Source organism: Musa acuminata, chromosome BXJ1-4 (assembly GCF_036884655.1).
Source record: "Musa acuminata AAA Group cultivar baxijiao chromosome BXJ1-4, Cavendish_Baxijiao_AAA, whole genome shotgun sequence".
Classification (NCBI taxonomy): Eukaryota; Viridiplantae; Streptophyta; class Magnoliopsida; order Zingiberales; family Musaceae; genus Musa; species Musa acuminata.
Genome location: NC_088330.1, coordinates 12,681,840 through 12,707,242, shown reverse-complemented (window position 1 = coordinate 12,707,242; position 25,403 = coordinate 12,681,840). Strand labels below are relative to the sequence as shown.

Below are 25,403 nucleotides of genomic sequence, written 5' to 3'. Positions count from 1 at the left end.
AAGCTTTTAATTGTGTTCCGAAAGGCACAGACATTTGATTCACAGAAAGAAAAAAAAAACATCAAGTTCTTTGTTAGAAAGAAAGAAAAAAATAATAATAATCTGTAAATACAATTTTCTCATATGGTTTTACGTTTTCCTGCCGAGTCAAAAACTAACAAGAATTCCATGAAAAGCCGAAACATTTCCGGTGACCAAATTAATGCTCAACATATAAATATCGAGGCTCCTACCACGATTTGATGTAATACCGCCACCCCCTCACAAATAAGTATTCATGACACAAATAACATTCAGGAACGGATAAATTTCTTGGAAAGTTGCCCTGCCCTGTTTTTGTACACCTCTTTCATTGTAGATACAAATGTGAAAATGAAATAGATCTTCAGCAGATCTTATCCCAACTCGAAAATTATGTTCCCTTTCCTTCCTTTTTCTACTCAATATGGCCGCTCTAATCAACCGAGCTAAAAGAATCATATCCCAGCAAAAGGATTTCGTTCTCCTGCATTCCCCAGCAAAGTTTGATGTGAACTTGGGAGGAGTAACTCCTAGTTTCCTTTCCACACTTCATATATATACCAAGAATTATCACAAGCTGTTCAAAAAATCGACCTACATTGCATTACTGTACACACTACTTTACAGTGAGGAAAGACTTTTGCAAATAGTCAAGGCGTTCTCTCAAGTCAAAGCAAGCTCCTCTTTCTGTTGGTAAGGATTTAGGATTCTTTTAATCTCATCCGCACTGAGAGTTTCATATTTAAGTAGCGCATTAGCTAGCGCATGTAATGCATTTTCATGCTGCAAAGAATAGTTAAAATCATGTGAGAAACAGAAAAGCCGATTGACATCATGAGAATACATAAAATTCCCCCCAAAAAAACCAGAAACATGAAGGGAAGTAAGCAGGTAATAAATTTCTTAAGCATCAGGTCAGCCTGTTAGCCCCATAGAATTAGAGTATCAATTTGATGAGAAGATCATGTGCGCTCTACAGAATGCACTGAGAAAGCAAGTAATATCATGAAGATTGACAACAAGGATCATGTTACAAGACATCAAAAGCGAATCATAAATCACAAGACAAACCTTCTGCAGTAACCGTCTGACTCGATCACAAGCTTCTCGCAAGAGCTTGAGCACCTGAAATTTGAAGGAAGGAATCATGAGAAATATTCAAGTGTTCGACCTCTAGAACTAACAAATAACCTTAATAAAGGAAACATACTTCTGCATCTATTCGTGACTGCAGCTCAGAACCTGGTCGTTCTTTAACATACACTGGGCCAATCGCATCACTCATTCCACAGGTTGACACCTGCCAGGCAGCAGATATACTCAACATATAATGATAAAAAAATTAGGACAATTGTGCTTAGACTGAAAAACAATACCATGTAGTGAGCAAGCTCTGTGGCTGTCCGGAGATCACTGCTGGCACCAGTCGTAATACTCTCTTCGCCGAAGATGAGCTCTTCAGCTACCCTCCCCCCCATGCAGACATCAAGACAAGCTAACAGCTGTTTCTTGCTGATAGATGTTTCATCTTGAAATGGAAGCTGAGTTACCATCCCTAGCACAGAACCTCGGGGGATAATGGTTGCCTTGTGTATAGCATGAGCACCGTCAGTATTGAGTGCAACAATGGCATGACCACTCTCATGGTAAGCAGTGAGCTGAAAGATAAGATAAGCATGGGCATAAAGAATTTATCCAGAATGGCAAATGAATATTTCAAAAATAACAAGAGTAACAATGGCATGGATACCTTCCTTGATTCTTCAGATATAAACATGGCCTTCCTTTCTGTACCCATAATCATCCTATCCTTTGCAAATTCCAAATGCGCAGCAGTTATCTTGTCAACGCCGTCTACTGCAGCCTTAATGGCACCGATATTTACCAAGTTTGCAAGATCTAACAAATAATTCAGGAAATATTTTTAGTTGAGTCACTTATTCTCTAAGAAACAAATCGCTGACACAATTTCATCATACATACTGAAAATAATACACCCCAATGTTTAACTAAATGGAAACAGATTACTGGCCGTTCAAGTTTATCTATGATTACATGCATCAGAAAATATACTTTACACGATAAAATTAAAACAACAAACCTGCTCCAGTGAAGCCAGGAGTACCACGAGCAATTGCATTTACGTCTATATCATCAGCTAATGGTTTGTCCTGCAAGTAAAGCTTCAGAATCTCCTGTCGACCCTGCACATCGGGACTTGGAACAACAATCTAGAAAGTAGACTTTATTAGATTTTTTTTGAAATGGATCCAGGAGCAAGAATATCATAATAGTAGTCTGCAAGAATAAAAATGGTTTAGTGCATGTCCAGAATAGTTCCTTTCCACCTATAATGACTATGAGCACATATTACTAAAAAATGCATTGCGCCAAAGTAACAACAAAATGTGAAGTGAGTATGATGCTGCTTTACTGACTAGAATAAATGTTGTGCCTCACAATATCAAGGATTCATTTTTTTTTATACTTCTGGCATGGCTTTAAATAAGATACACAAGGTCGTTTGAGAACATATCTGAAATGTGCATTAAGGGCCCAATGCACATTTCAAATGTGAATGGGTATTTGGTAAACTTTTTTTTTGTCAAATCGCATTTGGCCTGGATGGCGTATTGCAAATGCTCAAATGCTGGTCCTACCTTATGGTAGCATTAGCATTTCAGCATTTGCAGGATGCTAATGAAATTTTTTAAAATTTTCAAAGTATCTTAAGACATTTTCTATAATCACAAGATTTCCACTGTATAATAGAAACCTAACCCTCATTTCATCTCCATTCCTCTCAATTTTTATCGTCGTCGTCTTGTTCTTTCACAAGCCCGCTGCGTCACTTGCTTAGCCGAGCCAGAAGAACCAGTTTGTAACATGACCACCAACTCACAAAGCTAAAGCAAACTTTTCATCTGATATTCCCTAAATCTTCGGTCTCAACTAGCATATGGCAATAAGAGAGTAAGGTGGCAACCTAAAAGTACAGTCATGAGTCAAACAAGTAATCTATACATTGCAGTGCTACACCTTGTTAACTAATATGTTTTTGTTCTTTGTTGAAGCAATTAATATTAAAGCACCAAAGAAATGTACTACATACAGAAAGAGCGATATAACTTACATGCCGATCGAATCTACCAGGTCTTGTCAATGCTGGATCAAGTATATCTGGCAAGTTCGTAGCAGCCATCAATATTATCCCCTGAAAAGGAACATAACAGATGTTGAGAAGTACAGTTGTGGCACTTGAAACAGCAATACTGTTTTTCTTTACGATGTACCTCATTCTGCTCAAATCCGTCCATTTCCACAAGCAGTTGATGCAACGTTTTCTTAGCATGTCCCTCCCACTGCTTTCTAGTGGAACCCACAGCATCTATTTCATCAATGAAAATAATGCAAGGTGCCTGTGAATGATAATAGTTGACAAGTGTGAGCTATTTGAATAATCAGAAAGTTACCAAAGTGAAAAGAATGGAGATGAAGTAAAAAAAATGGAAAGGAGAAGATATCCTCTATTTATTTCTGCCCCATCTTATGTTCAGATGCATGCAACTATACATTTAGCTGTTCTGACCATGGTCTCAAGCAGGGTTTGCCGTACCGAGCCGTACCGCCCGGTATGGGCGGTACGTACCGGTCCGATAGATTTTCGGTACGCGGACAGACTGTTACCGGTCCGAGTACTGTAGCAGTTACTGTAGTACTGTAGTAATGCTACAGTACTCGATACACCTGTGTGTACCACTCGGTATACCGTACCGTACCGGTACCGAGCCCAGGTCGAAATACTGGTACGGTACGGTATTGCGAACCTCGGTCTCAAGTCTCAATTTCAGTTTCAGTGTCAATAATTTAAACTAAAACAATTCACTGATATTGGAGTTCCGAATTAGCTTTTGAAGTTTTTCGTTTTGGTTATGTGCACAAAAAGAAACAAAGATATGATAAAATCAGAACGGTTGAATAAAAACAAAATCAGGATATATCAAGGAACAGGAAAGAAGGTCTTAATTAATGATGGGTAATTAAAAATTAGGAGATGATAATAAACAATGACTAACAAGAAAGAAAATTTCTTAGAACTCGGAACATTAAAAGAAAACATGGAGAGACCATATTCTTAAAAAAATAAAATTCTCAAGATACCATAGCTCAAGCATTAGTAAAGAAATTGCATTTGGGGAGAGAAATGTTCACAATTTTAAAAAAACTTCAAGATTCTTTAAAACTTTCAGAATTTTTCGTTTTCATGCCTTTGGAGGTTCTACCAGTTTTGCTTTGAATTTAAGAACATATTAACTGAAGCTCAAAATCATTTCAAAACACATCAATTATGGGTTTTGATCTTTGTTCACCCCTTATCTGTCAAATAGCCAATCTACAGTGGATAAGTTTCATCAGAAAATGGATACCATGCTTTTCATGGTGCACCTTAGCATTTCATGAAAAATTTTAGCAACATGAACAACTAATGTGTCATTGGCAATTTCTTGTTAGAATCCATTTATTTTCTGAGCTTTAAATAATGTTTTATTAAATTTGTCTAGTTCAGTAAGAGTCGGATAGGGGTTTATTTGATATATGTTTATTTATTAAGAGTCGAAGTCCTGGTGGACTCTGGATGAAACTCTATAAATATTGATGTATTTGTTTCTTTTCATCTATCAATGAAATATTATTCCAGTTTTTTGACAAACCCTAGGAGGCTGATCCCCTCGAAGTGATAATCTCTTTTCTCTCTCTTTTTCTACGATAAAACCCTAGGGGTCTTATCATTTGGTATCGGAGCAATGATCCTCGACGTTCCCGTTGTAATTTCTCACGTCACTTCATCGTCGCAGATGTCATCAGCCATCATCATCTCAAACAAAAAAAGGAAAAGGGGTTGAAGCCGATAGCCACGCCACATCCCACTCGAGCAAGAAAGGGCACCATCGCCTCAACCCCGGCTGCTTGACGATCGCTCTCTTTGGGTCATAGCAACTACAGCCACACGCGCAGTTGCCCTCAGTCGCTCCCCACGCCGACGCCGCCGCCGCCGCCTTCCTCCCCTTGGATCACAGCCTCAACCCCGACCGCTCGGCAATCGCTCCCCTTGAGTCGCAGCAACCGCAACCACACGCACAACCGCCCTCGATCGATCCCCACGCCGTCGCCTTCCAGCCCCCGGTCGCTCACGGTCCCTCGGCGCTCTCACCCCACGCAGTGACAAAAATAGGGCAGCAACCTTCCCTCCTCACAACGACCAAAACAGGGCAACTTCCAGCCCTGAGCCGCTTGCGGTGACACAATTGCCCGCGCACACAACGACCATGCGTGATCGACATATGCAACCCCTTCCGTCGTAGTCGCCCTCAACCGCACTTCATCCGACCTTCCGTTGCAGTTCCTCATCCCATCCTCCGCGTAGCCACCCTCAGTCGCTCCCCACGTCGCCGCCGCCGTCGCCTTCTAGCCCTTGTAGCCTCAGCCCCTGACCGCTCGCGATCCCTCAGCGCTCTCACCCCATGCAGCGACAGAAACAGGGCAGCAACCCTCCCAGCCTCGGTAGCGGCAACCTACTAGCCTCGACAGAGCATTGGCCATCGCTGCTCCCAGTGTCTCATCCCACGATGCCTCCCAGCCTCGGCAGTAGTGTCCTCTTAGCGACCACAACAAGCCTTTACGCTACCTTTGATGTATGCTTCCTCGACAGCTTCGCATTCCCTTACGCCCTCAACACTGCCCCGGACCAAACTTCACAGCAACCGCACCGAATAGGGCAGTATTGATGCCCTTGACCTGACACCAGAAACAGGAGTTGGAGATTACAGATCTGCAGTCTTACACAATGGCTATTGACAACTCAGTGAAAGCCGAATTAGAAGCCTTGGAAACCAAAATTGAGAACACGATATAAGAAACCCTTAATGATTTTAAAAAGAATCTATTGGAGAGCTTTAGCAAGTTTCAACAAGATGAAGGTTCAAGTCTTATATTGAACCGATCTGGAGACACAGAAAAAAGGAACCAAGAATAGAACACAAGCTACCTACGCATGAAGGTGGAATTCCCAAGATGGGAAGATGAAGATCCGACCAATTGGATCTCTAGAGTACAATTTTTTTTTCGTTTTCACAGAACTCCAGAAGAATCCAATGTGGAAATAGCTTCAATCCAATTAGATGGAGATGCAATCCAATGGTATGATTGGAACGAAACCTGTCATAGGGTCCCCTCGTGGGAGCAATTCAAGAGAGGGCTTCTCGTTCGCTTTAGACCATTTGAATATGAGAATGTTGATGGGCAGCTCGCTAAAATTCGTTAGATTTCTACAGTGCTAGAATATCATAGCAGATTTAAATGATTGTCAAATCAAGCCAGAGATTGATCCGAACGACAACTGGTGGGAACATTTATTGAAGGACTTAATCTAGATATCTGGTGTGAAGTCAAAGCTTGCCAATCCCGCATTATGATAGCTGCAATCTCATTTGCACGTTTGCATGACGAAAAAATCAGCAGAGAAAATTGTCGAAACAGAAGTGACAACAAACAGATGATCAGCAAGCCACCCGCCCTATCTATTCCCAACCAAAACCCTAACACCCGAAGACTAACCCGAGAAAAGTCAAGGAAAGATCAGCGAAGGGTTTGTGCTGGCATTGTGATGAAAAATGGAGTACGGAGCATCAGTGTAAACAAGGGCAACTTCTGATGATTGAACCAATTGGGGAGGAACCGAAAGCTAACAATGTGAACTTCGATCATGAAGGTATGGATTCTGATGAAGATGTTGGACCTATCATGCATACAGTGCATGCATTAACCGGCTACTCTAACCCGCAAACTATAAAAGTTGGAGGAACTTTGGAACATCGGCATGTTACAATTTTGATTTATACTAGTAGCACTAACAATTTTACGGACAGTAAGTTTGTTGACCGATTGGCCTACCACATTAAAGAATGTGACAAATTCGAAGTAAATGTCATTGATGGACGGATTTTAACTTGTGATAGCAAATGTTCGAAGATAAAATTGATTATACAAGACCAAGAGTTGCTTGTGGACTTCTTTTTGCTACCCTTGGAAGACTTTGAAGTGGTGCTTGGAATTAAATGGCTATCAACCCTAAGTGATGTTTCTTGAATTTTTCTAAACTAATCATGAAGTTTTTTATTAATGAAAAATAGGTGATCCTAAAGGGAAGACGTGAAAGTAAGGTCACAACTGCCACTAGCCATCGGATGGAAATAGTTCTTCAGAAGACTGCAATGACTATTAAACCCAAAGGCCGACCTATTGTTTACACTATCAAGAAGTGGAGACCGTACTTACTTGATCAACGGGTTATGATGCGCCACAGATACCTTGTGACTGAAGTACTGAAAGAGAAGCTCACCGAGTTTGATGTTGCTCAGCCTTGAGGAAAAGACTGATTTGAAGGGGGAGGAATTGTTAGGATCCCTTTATTTTATGAGCTTTGAATAATATTTTATTAAGTTTGTCTAGTTCAGTAAGAGTTGAATAGAGGTTTATTTGATATTTATTTATTTATTAAGAGTCGAAGTCCTAGTGGACTCTAGGTGGAACTCTATAAATAAGGATGTATCTGTTTCTTTTCATCTATCAATGAAATATTATTCTAGTCTTTTGACAAACTCTAAGAGACCAATCCCCTCAAAGTGATCAAAGAGGCCGATCCCCTCGAAGTGATCATCTCTTTTCTCCCTCTTTTTCTGTGATAAAACCTTGGGGTTATTACCATTTCTTTAGTGAATAGTTGATAATTTTTTATATTTTCAGTTTCACACTCATATTTTGTTCAAGCAGAGATGGATATGGGAATGTCAAATCTCATCATTTCTCGTACGGCTTATACAATAATTTTGCTACTTTATGCAACTGATCAAAATATCATTAAGCAGATATGGGCAATATGGGTTCTTACTCATGTCAAAATATTTAGAAAAAGAACAAACACAGACAAAAATAAAATAAAACACATATATATATGCTAAACAAATCATGAACTATGGAATGGTACCAATATGAAATCAGTACTAAGCTACAAGAAAAATGTAATACGAATTATATTCATCAATATTGTTATAAATAATAGTATAGCATTACAGTAGAATTAGTAGCGACCAAACCAAATAAAAACCAATATGTGATTACATGTTCATACTTATGCGGATCAAATATGCACCAACTATTCAGTCACATCCAGCTGCAAACACCGCATATGCAACTGCACTGCACATTGAAGCTACATAGGCCTTGTATGATGTGGTCATATGACACCGCATATGCATATGGCCCACATAAACAGCCACATTGACCACTTTTTAAAATAAGTATTTTAATAATCAATAAATGATGGCCTCAAATAATATAAACAAGCTGTATAAGTTTTTATAAACAGAAGTTAGCTAGTATCTTGACTTCCTTTACATATAAAATAAAAAATTAACTAGCGAAAATGATAATCTCTTTCCAATGATGAAACAACAGAGATGTATAATAATACACTACCTATCATGTTTGAAATAGTGAACTTATAATTCATAAGTAAATAAATAAACTGAAACACAGAAGTTATCTGTAAGTTCACCTTTTTCTTAGCCGCCTGAAATAATGATCTCATACGACTAGCTCCAACTCCAACAAACCTGGCAGGGAAGGTAAGTCAGAAAAGATTCTTTGAAAAGGGTTTTTAACTTGATATTCTTGAGCAAAACTATAATGTAAACCAACTGAAAAGGTAATCAGTGGAATAGTAAAATCATTGATGCCTTTAAAACTCTCAACAAAATGACAAGCTTGTTAAAGTTGACTTGAAAGCTACTATAGCAAGGAAATGTTGCACCACTAATGAACATCTAGAAGGAGCCACGTTAAGGTCACAGTAAACTATAGTCAAATTGTAAATAGATGCAACAATTCATATCAACTAATATAAAATTGTAGAGTTAGTAAAAACTTTTTCCTTGCCCTACAAAATGAAGTTAAGACTGCCAGAGTGTCTCAAAGCGAGGACCATTTTGTAATAATATTAAGCTTCGGGAACAAGTAAACATGCTTCAAAATGGAATTAAACTAGACACATAACAACAATCTTAAGAATTAAAATTAGAGTACAGCTGCGAATGAAATCAAAACCAAAGACAGCAAATTATGAAAATAAATTCCTTCTTTACTCAATTCAGAAAATCAGGATTACGATATCTTTGATACTAATAAAATGTAGTTCACAATGTACTGATGGCCAAATTCCTCGGTTACGCCTTTTATAATATAATTTCTGGGTATAGGATGGTGCAACTAAAAAGCAAATCAACTCAAACACCTAGTTCACCTTGTCAACTTGTTCCTCTTAATTCTTAATCATCTCTCTTGTTCCTCTAGTCCCTCCCGAGCACAACTTTAACAACAATAAAAAAGAGTGATAAACTAAAGTTTGTGATAGAAAGATCCCCATGTTATAGCTTTGGCAGTTTATCTCAAAAAGATCTTTCAATAGTACACTTGAGAATATGTTCTAGTCTAGTTCCATGATATAACTAAATCATTTCATCATAACATATCGAGATCTCTTATTTGTGTAAGTTCTCTTACATTTCCTCGAATTCAGAACCTGCTTTGTAGAAGAAAGGCACACCAGCTTCACCAGCAACAGCCTGCACAAACTAGATCTAGTCACAGTGATAGAATGATTTAATACATGTACATACCAACCAAAGATTAATTTGATTTATAAAGGAAAATTGCACCCACAAGAAAGTCTAGCATCATAACACACCAACAGCATCTAGACTGACAAGGTAGTACATACTAGGGACAGTTAGATGTTTAGACAATGCCAGCCATTTCTGAGTATCGCATATGCATATCAAGCTGTGTTGGCTCTCTCATGATAATGTTGGCAGGTCAGTTCTGCACACGCAATTAGGCTTGGCAGTGTTATGTTTGTGACCAAGAGGTATGACATGTGCATAGTCAAAAAAGCTCATAGAACTACTATTCTGAAGCATGCCCACTCAAAACCGGCATGTGCCTCATGACATGACAAGAGGATCCTTGACTATACCTGACATAATAACAGAAATTTTCAACATCGCTTCTCTACATATGTAGAAAGGATAGAGCAAACATGAAACCTTAGTTACCTTGACTGTGTGGCTTTTTATAAGAAAACTTTCTCTTACGTTGAAGAAAGGGAATTGTGAGACTAAGCACATTCCAAAATATAGAAGATCACCAGCATACACATCTCACAAGTACAAACAAGTTATACAGGTCAAGTATATTGCAGCATTGACGACCAAAATAATCTACAGTGTAAAGACCTGTAAATATATGAAACTATTGAACTAAAAAACAGCAGCTAGTGTTGGTTGTAAAATTTCAAATTACGTTGGGTTTGAGCCTCTTTGTCAACATATAGCTAAAGAAAACTGTCCATGAAACCATCCTAAGTCCCTTTATATCATAATTTCATGAATTTTTATGTACAAACATATGCAAACACATAAGAACTGTTTATCTATGAAGACACAAATAAACTATTTTGAATACAGTGGCATACTCTCACCTTTGCAAGAAGAGTCTTTCCAGTGCCAGGAGCACCAGTCAAGAGAATTCCCTGCAAAAGAGCATGTTCCAAGTACATAATATCAAAAAAATACAAATTATTGTTTACAGGTGCTTGGAAGTTGAAACCAATGCTATATATGGCATTCTTACGATTTGAATTAAATAAGGTCAGCATCTTCACCAAAGTTGAGCATTACAAAATAGTAGGTGTTGTACAGAAGAGGTGAAGGATAAAAAATTAAAAGTCCATCAAACATTACAACCAATATTAGAATGACAGACCTACAATAGGTCCCTGACATGATCCTTAAATTTTGGGGTACAGTACACAGTGATATTATACAAAGGGTTGGACCATATACTACCCATATAATTATGTTATAGAATATATAGAAGAAACATACAGATGAGCCATGCAAATCCCAAAGCCAAAGAAAACTTTGCACAAACCTTAGGCAATTTCCCACCAAGGCGAGTGAACTTTCCTGGGTTCTTAAGATAATCAACTACTTCCTCAAGCTCTTGCTTTGCATCATCACAACCTCTAACATCTTTAAAGGTTTTAGCATTCTGCATAAGAATTCGTAAAACAAGAATATGAGATTCTTTTGATCCCTTATCCAATTAAGTTTGAAACTGAAATTCAAGCAAGCATAATAGTGCTGATGACATTTGACTACAAGATAAAGCAGAGGAGTCTAGCATTTACAATTTGATTTCAAAATTACGAAGTCCAGAATATAGTAAAATTAGTAAAGAGGATACAACAACTGCAGCAAACATAAGAGATGTTAAAAGAAGACAGACTTTTATTGAACTGAAACCACATAGTCTGCATAAATAGAATTGGCTGAATGAAATATTTTAAACTATAAAATATTGTCAATAATGTTATACTCCCACGTTGCGGCAAAGCAATCACTTTTTCTGTAGGGGTGAGGCCACATATACTGACCCTCCCTAAATCCCATAATGACTTCAAATTTTGTGCAGTGGGCCACCCTTTTTTATGGTATTCTCCTAAGCCCAAGAGCACTCAAGCATCTCGGTTCTCTTCCCAAGATCAAGGCTACCCAAAGCATGTCAAGTCTAAAACATATGTGCCCAATGTTAAAGAGATATATTATTTGAGAATAGTTGGGTTTCATCTACATGGATAGAATTTGGACCTAACAAAATATTAGTATTATAAGTGAAATAAAAGATACCCAAAGAAGATGAGATCCTATAAAACGTAGAAAAAGATGATCCAAGACCTATCATGTTAATTTTTCTTTACACCGGTTTTAGTATTTTGGTGGGTTTTCATAAATGCAATAAGTTTTCACATAACAACATCTTGTGTAATTCTATTCCACTCCAAGATTGTCCAAATCGGAGATACTTCGCAAGAGAGGAAACTAATACCAAATAAATATCTTGATAAAGAAGGCATCCTTAGAACCAAGGTATACAATATCGTACCGTACCGGAGTTTCGATGTTCGCTCGGTACGGTAAGATATTGTATACCGAGCGGTATACCGCTCGATATATATATATATATATATATATATATAATATTATATTATTTATTTATTTATTTATTTATATATATTTATATAATTTTTTTTATAAAAGGCGATGTCGCCTTTTATAAATATTCCTTTTATATAAATATTTATATATTTATATATATTAATATATATATATATATTAATATATATTTCGTTCCATCTGGTAATGGGCGATCCGTGTATCGATCAGCAGACGGACCGGTACGTACCGCCGGTACCAGACGGTATTATTCGAAATTGCATACCTTGCTTAGAACAAAAGTGAAATTGAATATTATCAAAATAGTATAATGATGATTGATTGTCCTTCAGTAAATGAATATGTTTATTTAAATATATTTTGCCTTTTTTTCATTGGGAGGTCTATTTAAAAAGAGATAGAATTGTATTTATATATATGGTTGAATGAATGAATGAATGAATGTGTTTTCACGTATATGAATTGTGCTTATATATCTCTTTTTTATATATTGTGGGAAAACACATATTCATTCATTCATTCAACCATATATATAAATACAATTCATATGAAGATGTACGAAGATACAATGTCTTTGTCCCTAGGAGTTGGTACTTGAGAGCCAGAGTGACTCTTATATTTATCATTTTTTATTTTCTAAATTTTTTTTTTCTAATCCGCAACTATCAAACCAAGAAAAAAAATTATTTGCCCATACATGCTTTTGTCTTATACCAGAAGATGAAATTAAAGTCTAAACCTCGGGCGCAAGTATAATAATTTGAAAGTGATTTGCCCTATATAAGTTGTGGAGATTCAGAAAGTAAAGTTGCATAACCATTAAAGCAAGTCAATTTTTTGGCAGTGATCATTGTCAAATGTTGCTTGAAGCAAGAATTTTCAGAACACTGTCATTAAAGGATCAGCATAAGGCCCTCCAAAACATATATGTGAGAACACAATACCTTTACAAAGTTATACATGCAGATATGTTACTTTTACCAAAAAGATCTCAAAAACAATAATCAATTTAGATAGCATAGAGGATTTTCGAGAAGCAATTTATCAAAATTATGCCACAGGATTCAATGTGCACATCTCAATAGTTCTTCAATATGATGGGAAATGTGCATTTATCCATAATGACAGGTGCCTCAGATTGAGCACAATCAACTTTTTTTAATGTCATCCAACAAGAAAAAAAAAACAAGAACTTACGTATTCTTTATTATAAGAAAGAACTACCAGACCAAAATCAACATGCCACATAAAATATTTAAGATCTTTGGAAAATATTAATACAAATCATATCTCCATTGTAAGCATGAAACAAGCATTACTACCTTCTCTGGTAAAATTTCTTTGTTTAACTCTCTGGGTGCATATGTGGCACTCGAACCAACACCAGAAGTCCCAATACCACCTAAGCTGCCAACATACTTTCGCAGTGCAGCTGCACCTAATACCCTTGTAATCGAAATAACAAGAAAATTAAATCAACAACTGCAAGAAAATAAAAAAATAGGAAAGACAGCTTGACACTATCGCAAGAAATTTTGGGTAAGGCCTCAAAAGTTAGTAACCACAGTTTGTGAAACAACAGCAAAAAAAAGCCATGAAGTTCATGATCTTAAAAAAAAAAAAGGGCAACAGTACAGAGAGCAGAACAAAGAATCCAATATCTGAAATCTGCTCTTGTAAACAAGCTTAGGGCATATAATGAACTAGCTGGCCTAGTAGCTTCATGCTGATTCTCTGATTTGTTTTCCACAAGTGTTTCTTATGTGCTTTATAGGTCAATGGTATCCAGAGTTATTGATTGGGTTCCACGACTAAAAAATCCATGCCATGTACACCTAGCATAACTTAGCTTTATCATCAAGCTATTTCTACCTCTAGAGCACACTAGCGGTTCACATTGCATATCTTAAATAATTGGGACATTGTGCCAAATTGTTGTTGTTGTCCTATCATCATGTAAACTTATTTAAATTTTCATGAATGTCAATACCTATTTCATCAAAATATATAAAGTTTAACACCATATCTATCATGCTTATTTAGCCCCGCTTGCATAAACAGCTGGTTCCACCTCTATTCATAATCCTCAATTTATAGTCATCATTTTGCAGTAAAGGAACATTTTAATAGATCTCAATGCAACTTGTACAAGTCGGATTGCTAAGGTTATCATTTGGATAAAACAGATAACGTACTGCAGGGAATCTGAGCATGTTTTACATCAAGAAGAAATAAAGCTGGGGAAGATCAAAATACACACCACATCAAGCCGACAGCAACGATGAACAAGATGGTTGAAAGGAGTTCTTGAGCAAATTGTGGTGACTTGTTTGATGCTTTAGGATCAACCTGTGAAGCAAAATCTAGAACATTTAGTCTACATCAGAGCAGATGTTGTCTCATGATATAGAAACAGTGTCTCTTATAGTATTACTGTCCAGGAAAAATAAATAAGCCGGAAGGCAACACACTTACCATAACAACATGAAGTGGCCGCTTCTCTGATATTCCAGGATTCAAGAGCAACTTGTCCTCGCTTCCAGATGCACGTTGCTTCAACTCTTGCAACTACTGACATAAAACTATTTTAAGTTCAAAGAGATCAAAGATGTAGCATGCCACAACAATAACAGTTCAATGGGAAACTCTAGGTAGCATGCCATCAAGGGAAACTCTTTTCTGCCTTCCTTTCAATATTGCCTAAGTTTACAAATTCTCCAAATTTCATATAAGCTAAGCAATCACCACAACATGACATTTGACACCAAGAAATGGAAAGACTGATGTTAGCACCTTAATCATGCAATCCATGTAATAAGTAGAAAAAATGTGATCTGAAAATGAGTCAATGTGCTGTGTTACCAGGTTATGATTCCAAAAAGACATGACTGTACTATAATATCAGTCAACCAAGGATTGCAAAATCGTATCGTACCGCCTGGTACACGAACCGCCAGCTACTGGGTGGTATCAGGCTTTAGGCCCCGTATCGGGCAATACGGGCTGTGCAGGGTGGTAACGGTCGAAATTTCAACTGTTACCGACCTGTACCGACTGATACCGGTCAATTTCAATCGTTACCATTCGAAACCGACCATTTCCGAATGGTAACAGTGCTCCAACGATCAATTTGACCGTTGGAGCACTCCTCAAGGGTTTTTAAACCCTTTCCTCCCCACTATTTCAATCCATTTCACTCTCACACTCTCTTAAGCTCTTTAAAACTCATTTATTCTCATATTTTCTCTCTTATTCTTATATTTTCACTCTCCTAAACTTAACAAAGCAACGATTTGTAGATTGAATCAAATTTAGGAGGATTACGAGGAAGAATTTTTTAATCGAGAGGTATGTATTCTCTCTCTAGATTTTTATTGATTGATAAGATGATTAAGCCTATTCTATGTGATGTATGACTTAATGCTGTGATTAATGATTTTAATAAAGTTATTTAATACTACGATTAATAGTTTTAATGATGATTTAATCAAAATTTGATCGATATTAGATCAATTCAATACCTTTAATACCTATTAGGGTGTTTGACATATTTATAGTATTGAAAGCGAAGTAATTAACTATGTTAATAGTGTGATTAATGTATCTAATGATGATTTCATCATAATTTAACATATATTATATCAAAATTACGTATTCAATGTATCTTTTATGTGTTTAACATGTTTATGATGGTAAAATAAGTTTAATTAGGTTTTAATAAAGTTATTAAATGCTGTGATTAGTGGTTTTAATGATGATTTAATCGAAATTTTATCGATATTGGGTCAATTCAATGTCTTTAATACATATTAGGATGTTTGACATGTTTATAGTATTGAAAAAAAAGTAATTAGTGGATAATTAACTATGTTAATAGCAATTAGTATATCTAATGATGATTTCATCATAATTAACCTTGTATTTAATGCATCTTTTATATGTTTAACATGTTTATAGTAGTAAAATAGATTTAATTAGGTTTTAATAAAGTTATTTAATGCTGCGATTAGTGGTTTTAATGATGATTTAATAAAGTCATGATATCGCAGAGATGGGTCTTGCGTGCATGCATCGAATTTTGCATCGAATAAAAGCCTTGGTCATCAGCATATGGGGGTTGTGTACCACCGAGGGAGAATTTCGAATGCAAGTACCAGTGAGTCCCATGGGGGCGGGGCGGGGGGGAGGGGGGAATTAATCATGCAGTGGTATGATCGAAGCGGTTTGAGAGTTGGACTACTCCAGAGCTCATATTCGCTTAAGAGAGCCTGGCAAGTCAGAGGACAAGGTCGAGTAAACGAACGTTGCTATCAAGGAAACTAAGGAGAACAGAATCAGTGCAAACCCTGCAACATGATGGCGGAGGCCAAGCATGGGAGTTGCAGTCTGTCTTTCTATCGACCAAGGGGAACTGCTCGGAGAACACAAAGGTGTTGAAGCAAGGGGTTGAAAGAGGCGAGGAAGCGACGACGAGTCCAGAGGGACTTAGCTACCCAAAACCAAGCATCACTTAGAATAAAGGTGGACTCGAAGGAGTGCCACAATACCACAGAGGCAGATCTACCGATCACGAAGAAAGGGGCGCAGATGCAAGGCGATGGATAGTAGGGCCATTGGCAGGGCAACGCCAAGGTACCGTAGAGGTAGGACTTCCGTGAAGTCATCAATCCCTTGTTCTCATAGAGGGAGAGCGTTTGGTCGTGAAAACGATCAAGGAGGTGGAGAATGCAGAGGCAAACTCCACGTACCAAGACAAAGCTGAAGGGCAGAGGCCAGAGAACTTCGTAAGACCGGTGTCAACGAATTCTCTTCAAGATAGCCGAAAGTGAAGGACTTCGGGTCGATGCAAGAGTGCTTAACCAAGAAACGAAGTAGATGATACGTGGTGTTGCACCTTAGCAACTCAGAGGAGTAGGCAGCAAAGATGATGGAGAAGACGGTACAATCCCAAAGGCAACCAAAACTACTAAACTTGCTCAAAGTTAAGGTGAAAACTTCTTGCATTCCAGAAGTTCGATGATATTGAGAAGGTGAATCATAGTAGATAACTTAACGCAAGGAGTGCAAACACTTCGAGTCCTTCAAAAGTGTGAGCAAAGAGCAAGTGAAGGCTAGTAAGTAGCTCGATGTATTATAGAGTTCAACCCTCGAGGAGGCGAGCGAAATCAAAGTATCCTTTGCCTTCTCAACTCTTAAGAGAATAGGCGAAACCGAGTATCTTAATTCTCTTATCTATTCAGTAGAGGAGCTCTGCATAGGTTCAAAGACCCTTTGAAGAAACCTAGTTGAAGACAATAGTTGTCGAATTCTCACCAATGGTGATTAGTGCTACTAAGAGTAGATGATCTGCATCATTTCCCAATAGAATGTCAATCGAAAGCGAAAGTGATGCGAACCTACTTGGAAGTGACGACTAAGTGGAAGAAGAATCGATGGGCAAATTTTACCGAGTTAAGACCCAGAAACTTTAAAGTTTGCGAGGCGATACTCGTTAAAGCTCCAACAAGCATCCACCTAGTTCAAGCAACATGAGGCATTTGAGAGACTAGCACATACTAAAGATGGTCTTTTCCTTCATCTGAGAGATCTATAGAAATTAATAGGGATCAACACAACTCAACTGACCCCACCCTAGAGTCAAGAGTCATTGGCGAGTTGAAGTAGCATAGCGAATCAAAGTTCGACTATTCAACAATAACGATGGAGTGCAGCTGCGAGCCAAGAGGCGCATTGCAACTGGAGCAGAAGATTGAAGACTCAACAAAGGCGAGGAGATGCAGCATCTACAAAGGCTTCAACAAGGACGTCGAAGAAATAAGTGGGGGAGAATGTCACAGACAAAACTGTAAACAAGATGTTTGATGTAATGCTCATGTATGTCCGTGTCTTTCGGTTTTATTCATACTTTGCACAGCATGTAAAGGGCTGATAGTATAGCCTTAGAAGCCCTATTTTCTTTGGTTTTGGTGACCATCCTAGGCTTGCAAACAAAGATTGTGTCATGTGGGCACTTGTGGAGATTTCGATCTGTAGTGGATCATTTTGGACCCTTTATTGTGCAACCGTTCAGAGCTTGTGAAGTCTGTTTATAATTTGCATTAGCTATGAAGTGTTCACTGAAATGATTGCTTGTAGATCCCGAGTGAAATGTTTTCTCTAACCAGTTTTCTTTTTTGTAGGTCCTAAGGGACCATAAGAGGTTTCGGGGAGGCTAACCTTTGCGAACGAACACGCAAGGGTGAGCCGCACGACTTAGGCAAAACCAGCTAAGTGTGTGACAATGTGGAGATTAGGGTGGTGGAAATGGGCATTGGGTCGAGTTGAGTTCGGGCCTCGTCGCCTGCTTCTCCGTCACTAGCTCCTGCACAAAAGTCGAGGTCGGGAGGGGGATTTCCCGACTCAACCCCTCCGAAGTTTAAGTTAGTGTTGAGTGGAGTAAGGGTGAGTTAAATGCTCGAAGTCCCCCCGGCATTGGTCAGGGGGTTGGGTTTTATACCTACGAAGGAGGGTTGGTCGTACATGGTCCTTTAATGGCTGTCAACTCCTCGGGAAAATGACTTGTACCCTGTAGACGAGCGTCGACCAACCTGTACGGACCAGCGTCGTGCGACGTCGTTCCGAGCTTTCTAGGATGCCTTCATGGTGTTTGGCACTGACTTGTACGGCGTCGAACAACGCAAGGGCGTGTAGTCGCCTCGTTTGGGTCAGAGGTGTTGCATCGTATCAGCCAGGAGGTCCTTTGTTGGCCCTATCGTGGTCGCCGCCTGTTGCCATGTGGATGGTGCTGAAACATGCCATATCATTCTTCCCCCCCTCAAAGAGCCATGTATCGAGTTCCTCTAAGAGGGGCTCGGTGCATGGCACAGTGCCTCTAGTTGGTCGGGTCGACCGTTGTGCTGGGATTAGTGGTTCAATCGTTGGTCGGTCGGGGACTTCCTACTTGGTGTCAAACAGGTTGAGGAACATCACCCGGGGGCGAGGCCAATCGATCTGCATATCTTGGATATAGGGTTGGCTGAATGATTCTATCTGAACACCCAGGTGGCTGAAGGACGCTGCTCGGGTGTGGACTTGTCCGAGCGGCACCGCTTGGACCCGCATTTGGTCGAGCGATTGCTTGGTAGTTGATGGAACCAAGGAACGATTGACTGCATATGACTGGCCGAGCAACACTACTCGGTCACTAAGGACTGGTCCGACCGAGCAACACTATTCGGGCCCATGTTTGGCCGAGCAGCGACAATTGACTACATATGATTGGCCAAGCAACACTATTCGGGCATTGGGGACTGGCCTGGCCGAGCAAGGTAGCTCGGGCACTAGCTTGGCCGAGCAGCACTACTCGAGCCTACGTTTAGCCGAGCAGCTGCTAGGGTAATGATTGAGACAAGCAACGATGGACTGCATATGGCTGGTCGAGTAACACTATTCGGGCACTGTCTTGGCCAAGCAACACTACTCGGGCACTGGGGACTAGCCTAGCCGAGCAACATGGCTCGGACACTGGCTTAGTCGAGCAACACTACTCGGGCCCATGTTTGGCCAAGCAGCTGCTCGAATAATGTTTGAGCCAAGCAACGACAGACTGTATATGACTGGCCGAGCAACACTACTCGAGCATTGGCTTGATCGAGCAACACTACTCGGGCACTGGGGATTGGCTTAGTCGAGCAACGTAGCTCGGGTACTGGCTTGGCCGAGCAACACTATTCAGGCCCATGTTTGGCCGAGCAACGGTAATTGACTATATATGACTGGCCGAGCAACACTACTCGGGCACTAAGACTGGCCTAGCAGAGCGACACAGCTCAAGCACTAGATGGCCGAGCGCCTTTTAAATCATTGGCAGACACAGATTGACAATGCATATACAAAAGAAAATAAGCGAGATATTGGAAAGACAATTTCAAAATGATTCAACTCCCATAAGGTTCCAGCAAACGCAGCCCAAGGTACATATTACCAGAGAATGATCTCTATTCAAAAGTCTGGCACAGGGATCGAATCTCCAACACTGAGGGAGATTCACAGCGTACATTTAAATGAGGTGGCAGAACCGAAGGATTAGATTAAATCTTTCAAGAGACAATAGGACGAATATGGGGTGACACTGATGTGTGATAGTTGGACAGGGCCAACAAGAATGAGTATCAACTTTCTTATTTATTGCAACAGACGGGTGATATTTCATAAGTCAGTTAATGCTTCTGACAAGATCAAAGATGCAAATTATATTAAGAGCTCGATAGACACCGTAGTGGAGAAGATCGGACCACGGTACATTGTTCAAAGAGTCACCGACAATGGATCGAATTTCAAGAAGGTTGATTTAAAATTGATGGAAAAAAGAATAAAAATTATTTTGGATTCCATATGTAGCTCATTGCATGGATCTAATGCTAAAGGATATTAGCGAGATAGACGCAGTCAGTAAGTGTGTAGCTCGAGCACAATCAATTACAAAATTTATATATAATCATTATTGAATCCACTCTTTAATGGAAAAGTATATACATTGTAAGATACTCCGACCTGGTGTCACTCGGTTTGCTACCAATTTCATTGCATTAAAGTCATTACAGCAAAAGAGATAGGGTCTCAAGGCAATGACCACCTTACAGGAATGACCCGATTCCAAGCATTCGAGATTAAGCACTAGAAAGAAGATGGAAAAGATCATTCTTTCTTTTAGATTTTGGGAGACTGTGATTGAATTTATAAAAGGTCGATATGGACAAGCATCTATAGATGTCTTATCTTAAACATATGATAATTATAGCAAGAAAGGAGGTTAGGAAAACATTCAAAAATGATTTTAAGGCCGACCAATACTTACAGATCATTGATCGTAGAACTGAAGTTTATATGGATCAAGATATCCATAATACAGGTAAATTCATATTCAGTGTAATTTGATTCATAATTTTTATTACATAAAAAATTTTTACTAATAAAATTATGTCTTGCAATGCATTATCTAAACCTGACAATTCAATATCAGTATAGTCTTGGAATGCAAAATAATTTACTAACGGCATTAAGAAATATTATAAATCGACTCTTGTCAAACACTGCTGGTGCAACCAATGCTATTATAGAGGGCCGATTATTCCGAAATACAATTGGTTCATTCTCCGATGTTGTAGTTGTATCGTGTAGTTACACTATGGATCCTGGTGAGAAAAAATTACACATATTAATTACTAATTATATTTGATATTAATTATTTATTATGCTAATAAAGTCTTATTTATATCTTTTTGTAGTCGAGTGGTAGCTACATTTTGAAGGGACACACCAAATTTATGGAAGGTTGTCATTCGTGTACTGTCACAAACGGCGACATCTAATGGTTGCGAACGTAATTGGTCACCCTTCATATTGATTCACACAAAGGTCTGCAACAAACTATCGTATAGACAATTGGACAAACTAGTAAATGTCCACTATTATAACATGCAGCTAAGGTTGCAGTGGCTCGAGCTGGACAAGGAGCTAGAGGAACTAGAGATTGATCCCATCGACCTCCAATTCTACAACGAAGATTCAGAGTCGATATTAGAGTGAGTCGAAGCGACGGAGAACCAAAAGGATCCTCTACTTAATGAGGTAGGAGATCCTCAACGTCCTTCATGTTTTATCACCGAGGAAATAGAAGAAGAGGTAGCACATTCCCAGCAAAAGGAAAATCCCCCTTGATCAGAACGTGGTGGAAGGAGCCAAACAAGATCAAGTCAAACTACTCTAGGAACTAGAGACACCTAACCGTCACAATCGTCCACCCAACGTACAAAGGCAAAGGCAAAGGGAAAAATAATAGCATCAGCTGCACTGTTGGAAAGAATTGCGTCGGGTAACGAGACACCTACACAATTGCATTCAGCAACTCGCTCGGATGGTTTAGCGACATAGACAACAATCCCTCGACCGATGATGGCAGTGACGCCGAGGAGTCGTCGGTCTCGTCTACACAATTTAAGGGTGGTGCATGGACCGAGGAGCAATCTTTTACACATGCCACCCAAGATTCAGATCATGGAACTCGACGAGATACTGGTCAAGTTTATGCACGAAAGAAAAAGGAGAAGCCAGTGAATGATTTTGAGTAGATGTGATAGAGCCTACACGATGTAGATACAGAATGAAACTCTTCGTATTCACGGTCATCGTATTATGGAGAACCATATAGCCAACAGTAGTACGGTAATAGTTGGTCATACTTCTCCGAGTAACAGCATGATACGAAGTAGTAGATCAGTAGCGAAAGTAGAAATTCTAACATTCACCAATACATACCTTAGGAGCCGCCTCGGATACATGTGATTCACGACCAACAACCTATGACCATCACTACATTGATACACAATGGCATATGGTGTATCAATACACTATGTCGTGGGATCAATTTCAGGATTAGGTCTGACAAACATATTTAATATACAGATACATAGGATTAAGGACCCCGATCCACCACCCGTGGAGTCCCGTCATTCGTTTTGGTGGTAGAATCAGGTATATCTACACATGTGATTACTTAATTCATTTGAATCTTAAAGTTTAAGTTCTACAAATGGAATAAAAAAGAGGGTTATTAATTATGGCATGATGTAAGCCCAACTTGTTGACCATCCATACACAGGATGCAGAAATATAAAGATGAAATGAGGCAAACAAATACCAGTGTTGGAAGATTGGAAGGTCTTCCTGAACTCTCATCTGGAAGATACTCTGCGAGGGTATTAGTTAAAACAAGAGCTCGAATATATTCTGCAACTCCTCTGCTATCAACTACATGATTTCTTTGTTCAAAGCGTCTGATTGTTGCTTCAGGACTGCCAATCAAAAAGAAAAGCAATTAAGATAGCAAAATAGATGAAAGGAGAGATGATGATTGCCGCAGCTGGACCTGTGTTTATTGAGCTCCGCAAGGAGAGCGCTTTGCTTGGCAGCATCCCTGGGGTTTGCATCGGCATCCGCGATCAGCCACTCCAGCCTCTGCTCCTTTCTCCAGAAGGGCCACCAGCTGAGCCATTCCGACATCAAAACCGCATCCAAACCCTTCCTGGCCGAAGCGAGGGCTCCCATCAAGAACGCCATGAGGCGGAACCTGCCCTCCGTCCTTGTCTTCTCCACCGATGACTTATCCACAAAAGAAGCACCATTTCCGACCGCGCCAACCACGGCGGCCGCATCGGGCTCCCCTCTCGAGCTCTCTCCACCGGTTTCCTGCGAAAGCTGGGAGCCCCGGGAGGGTTGGGCATCCAAGGAGGAATCTTTATCAGGGGAGGAGGGTTCCAGGGCCGGGTCCGAGTTCTCGGGAGGCAATGCGCGGGGGACAGAGCCGAGGGCGAGGCGGCAGTGGAAGCGGGACGTATGGAGGTGAGAGGGGATCAAGAAGGCTGGGGAGAGGCGCTTGGGGGGACGGGAGAGGGAGGGCGAAGACAGGGGCCGGAAGAAGAGGGAGGCCTGGACGGCGGTCATCATAAATGGCGACGCCGCACTCTCTCTCTCTCTCTCTCTCTCTCTCTCGCTCCCGCTCCCTCAGCCTGAGTTGAGGGAGTTTGGTGTTAGAGTTTTATGACGATCGAAAGCCACGGGAGTCGGAGTTGAAGAGGGGAAGGAGAAGGAGAGAGAGAGAGAGAGAGAGGCGAAGAGGCGGTTAAGGAGCGAATAGTAGTGCACGCAAAGCAGGGAATAGATACTTTATTCTGTTGGCGACGCATCCCTCCTCACATCGTCTTTACCTTTAATGTCGTTTAAGTGATTCAATTAGTTGACACCTTTGCTATATCAAAATATAGATCAATAGGATAATTTACAGAAAAGAGATCTAACTATTGATTTTTAACTTGTTTTTTGCCGGATGATGCTTCTATTCGTTTTTCAATTTTGACTAAAATGATGTCAATATTTAGCTTGAATGACAACGAGACTCGATCCAAGTGCATGAATTAGTTTTTTTCTCCTCCTCCATCTCCGTCTTCTCACCTTCTCATCTCCTTCCTCCTCCCCCACCCTTTCCATCTCTCCCTTCTTTCTCCGCTGCTTCATCCTCCTCCATCTCATCTCCCTCCTTCCCCCATCCAACCCATCCCTCACTCGTTCTCCTCCTCCTTCCTCTTTTATTTCTTAACTTTCAAAAAATATTCTAAAAATTAAATTATAATTATTTAAAATTATATATATATATATGAGTGTCATAATATGTAAATATATAAGTTTAAAATATTTTAATAAATTTTACTAAAATGGGTGGGAGGAGGCGGATGGAAGACTAAGAAAGAGGAGAAGGTGGCGTAGCAGGAGGAGATGGAGGTGAAGATAAAAGCGAGAGAGGCGGATGAGAAAAAGGAAAGAGGAGGAGGGAGGGGGGTTTAGAGATTTGAGTTACATCGATTCAAAACTTTTATGAGGATAAAATTAATTTTTTATGAAAAATAAATGTCACAAAGTGAAAAACGACTACGATGTGCATCATCTGATTAAAAAAATCGACTGTAAATATTTTATTTGGTAAATTACCCAAGAAAAATAAACTAATATAAGAATTTTAACATAAACACACAACTTATGGATTATAATTTTGAACCAAACATGCAAAGAACAAACTTGAAATTACTTCTTACAATAGATCCATTGTGATCTCCAAAGTATCTAAACATGAAGCCAACCAACTTAGTCGAATAGGATTTACTGGCAAGTTTTACGAGGTATGTTTTCTTCCTAGAAATGTAATCACCCAGCAAGAACTGCATGTATGCCGGAATCACAAACACAATCCACTCACTGGCTTGGTTAAAGCTTGGATCACTGTATAAGAGACGTCTGCATGAATCCAGAGACACAAGTTAGAAGCAACACCAACGTCACCAATGGCAATGGCTCTCTACAACGCAACTTCAGCCATCCCGCCAGAACAAGGTTCGATGTGAATGTCTGATCACCACCTCGCATCGAAACGATCAGAGTGCTAAAGTTGCCATTTAAACCGAAAGAAGCGTAAGACGAGGAAGATGACTCCGAGTTACATTTACTGCTTTCCCCGATCTGCTCACAGTCAACAGCTTATTACCGCCGGACGTGATGATGTCGAAAGGAGCAATTCCTCCAACGAAGAGAGAGAGAGAGAGAGAGAGAGTGCTGTCTATCCGGAACAATTGTCACAACATGTTTGACCAATGTAGTACAGAACGGTAGAGAAACATACATGTTTGACCTTCATGTCATCTCCTTTTACTGGTACAAGCAGGC

General features: G+C 39.6%; 1 protein-coding gene across 1 annotated transcript; it reads right to left on the bottom strand.

Moving 5' to 3' along the window:
- Window positions 1-48: 48 nt before the first annotated feature.
- On the bottom strand, window positions 49-23,822 carry LOC103981535 (ATP-dependent zinc metalloprotease FTSH 9, chloroplastic/mitochondrial). The gene is made up of 17 exons (XM_009398289.3): window positions 23,059-23,822; window positions 22,831-22,984; window positions 14,628-14,720; window positions 14,413-14,501; window positions 13,475-13,598; window positions 11,068-11,187; window positions 10,616-10,666; window positions 9,640-9,701; window positions 8,636-8,693; window positions 3,315-3,440; window positions 3,155-3,235; window positions 2,123-2,252; window positions 1,772-1,920; window positions 1,398-1,679; window positions 1,232-1,321; window positions 1,093-1,146; window positions 49-804 (listed from the first exon to the last, which is right to left on the bottom strand). Exons 1-17 carry the CDS (start codon window positions 23,634-23,636, stop codon window positions 685-687), a joined length of 2,361 nt encoding a protein of 786 aa, XP_009396564.1. The 5' UTR covers window positions 23,637-23,822; the 3' UTR covers window positions 49-684.
- Between the last annotated feature and the right edge of the window lie 1,581 nt (window positions 23,823-25,403).

What these genes read in the sequence shown, in the direction of transcription:
- LOC103981535 (XM_009398289.3), bottom strand. Translation starts at nt 23,636, where the DNA reads ATGATGACCGCCGTCCAGGCCTCCCTCTTCTTCCGGCCCCTGTCTTCG. An exon ending in TTCAGGCGGCTAAGAAAAAG is followed by an intron (nt 3,441 to 8,635) that starts GTGAACTTACAG and finishes TATCATTCACAG; the next exon opens with GCACCTTGCATTATTTTCAT. An exon ending in ACGGATTTGAGCAGAATGAG is followed by an intron (nt 3,236 to 3,314) that starts GTACATCGTAAA and finishes GTTCCTTTTCAG; the next exon opens with GGGATAATATTGATGGCTGC.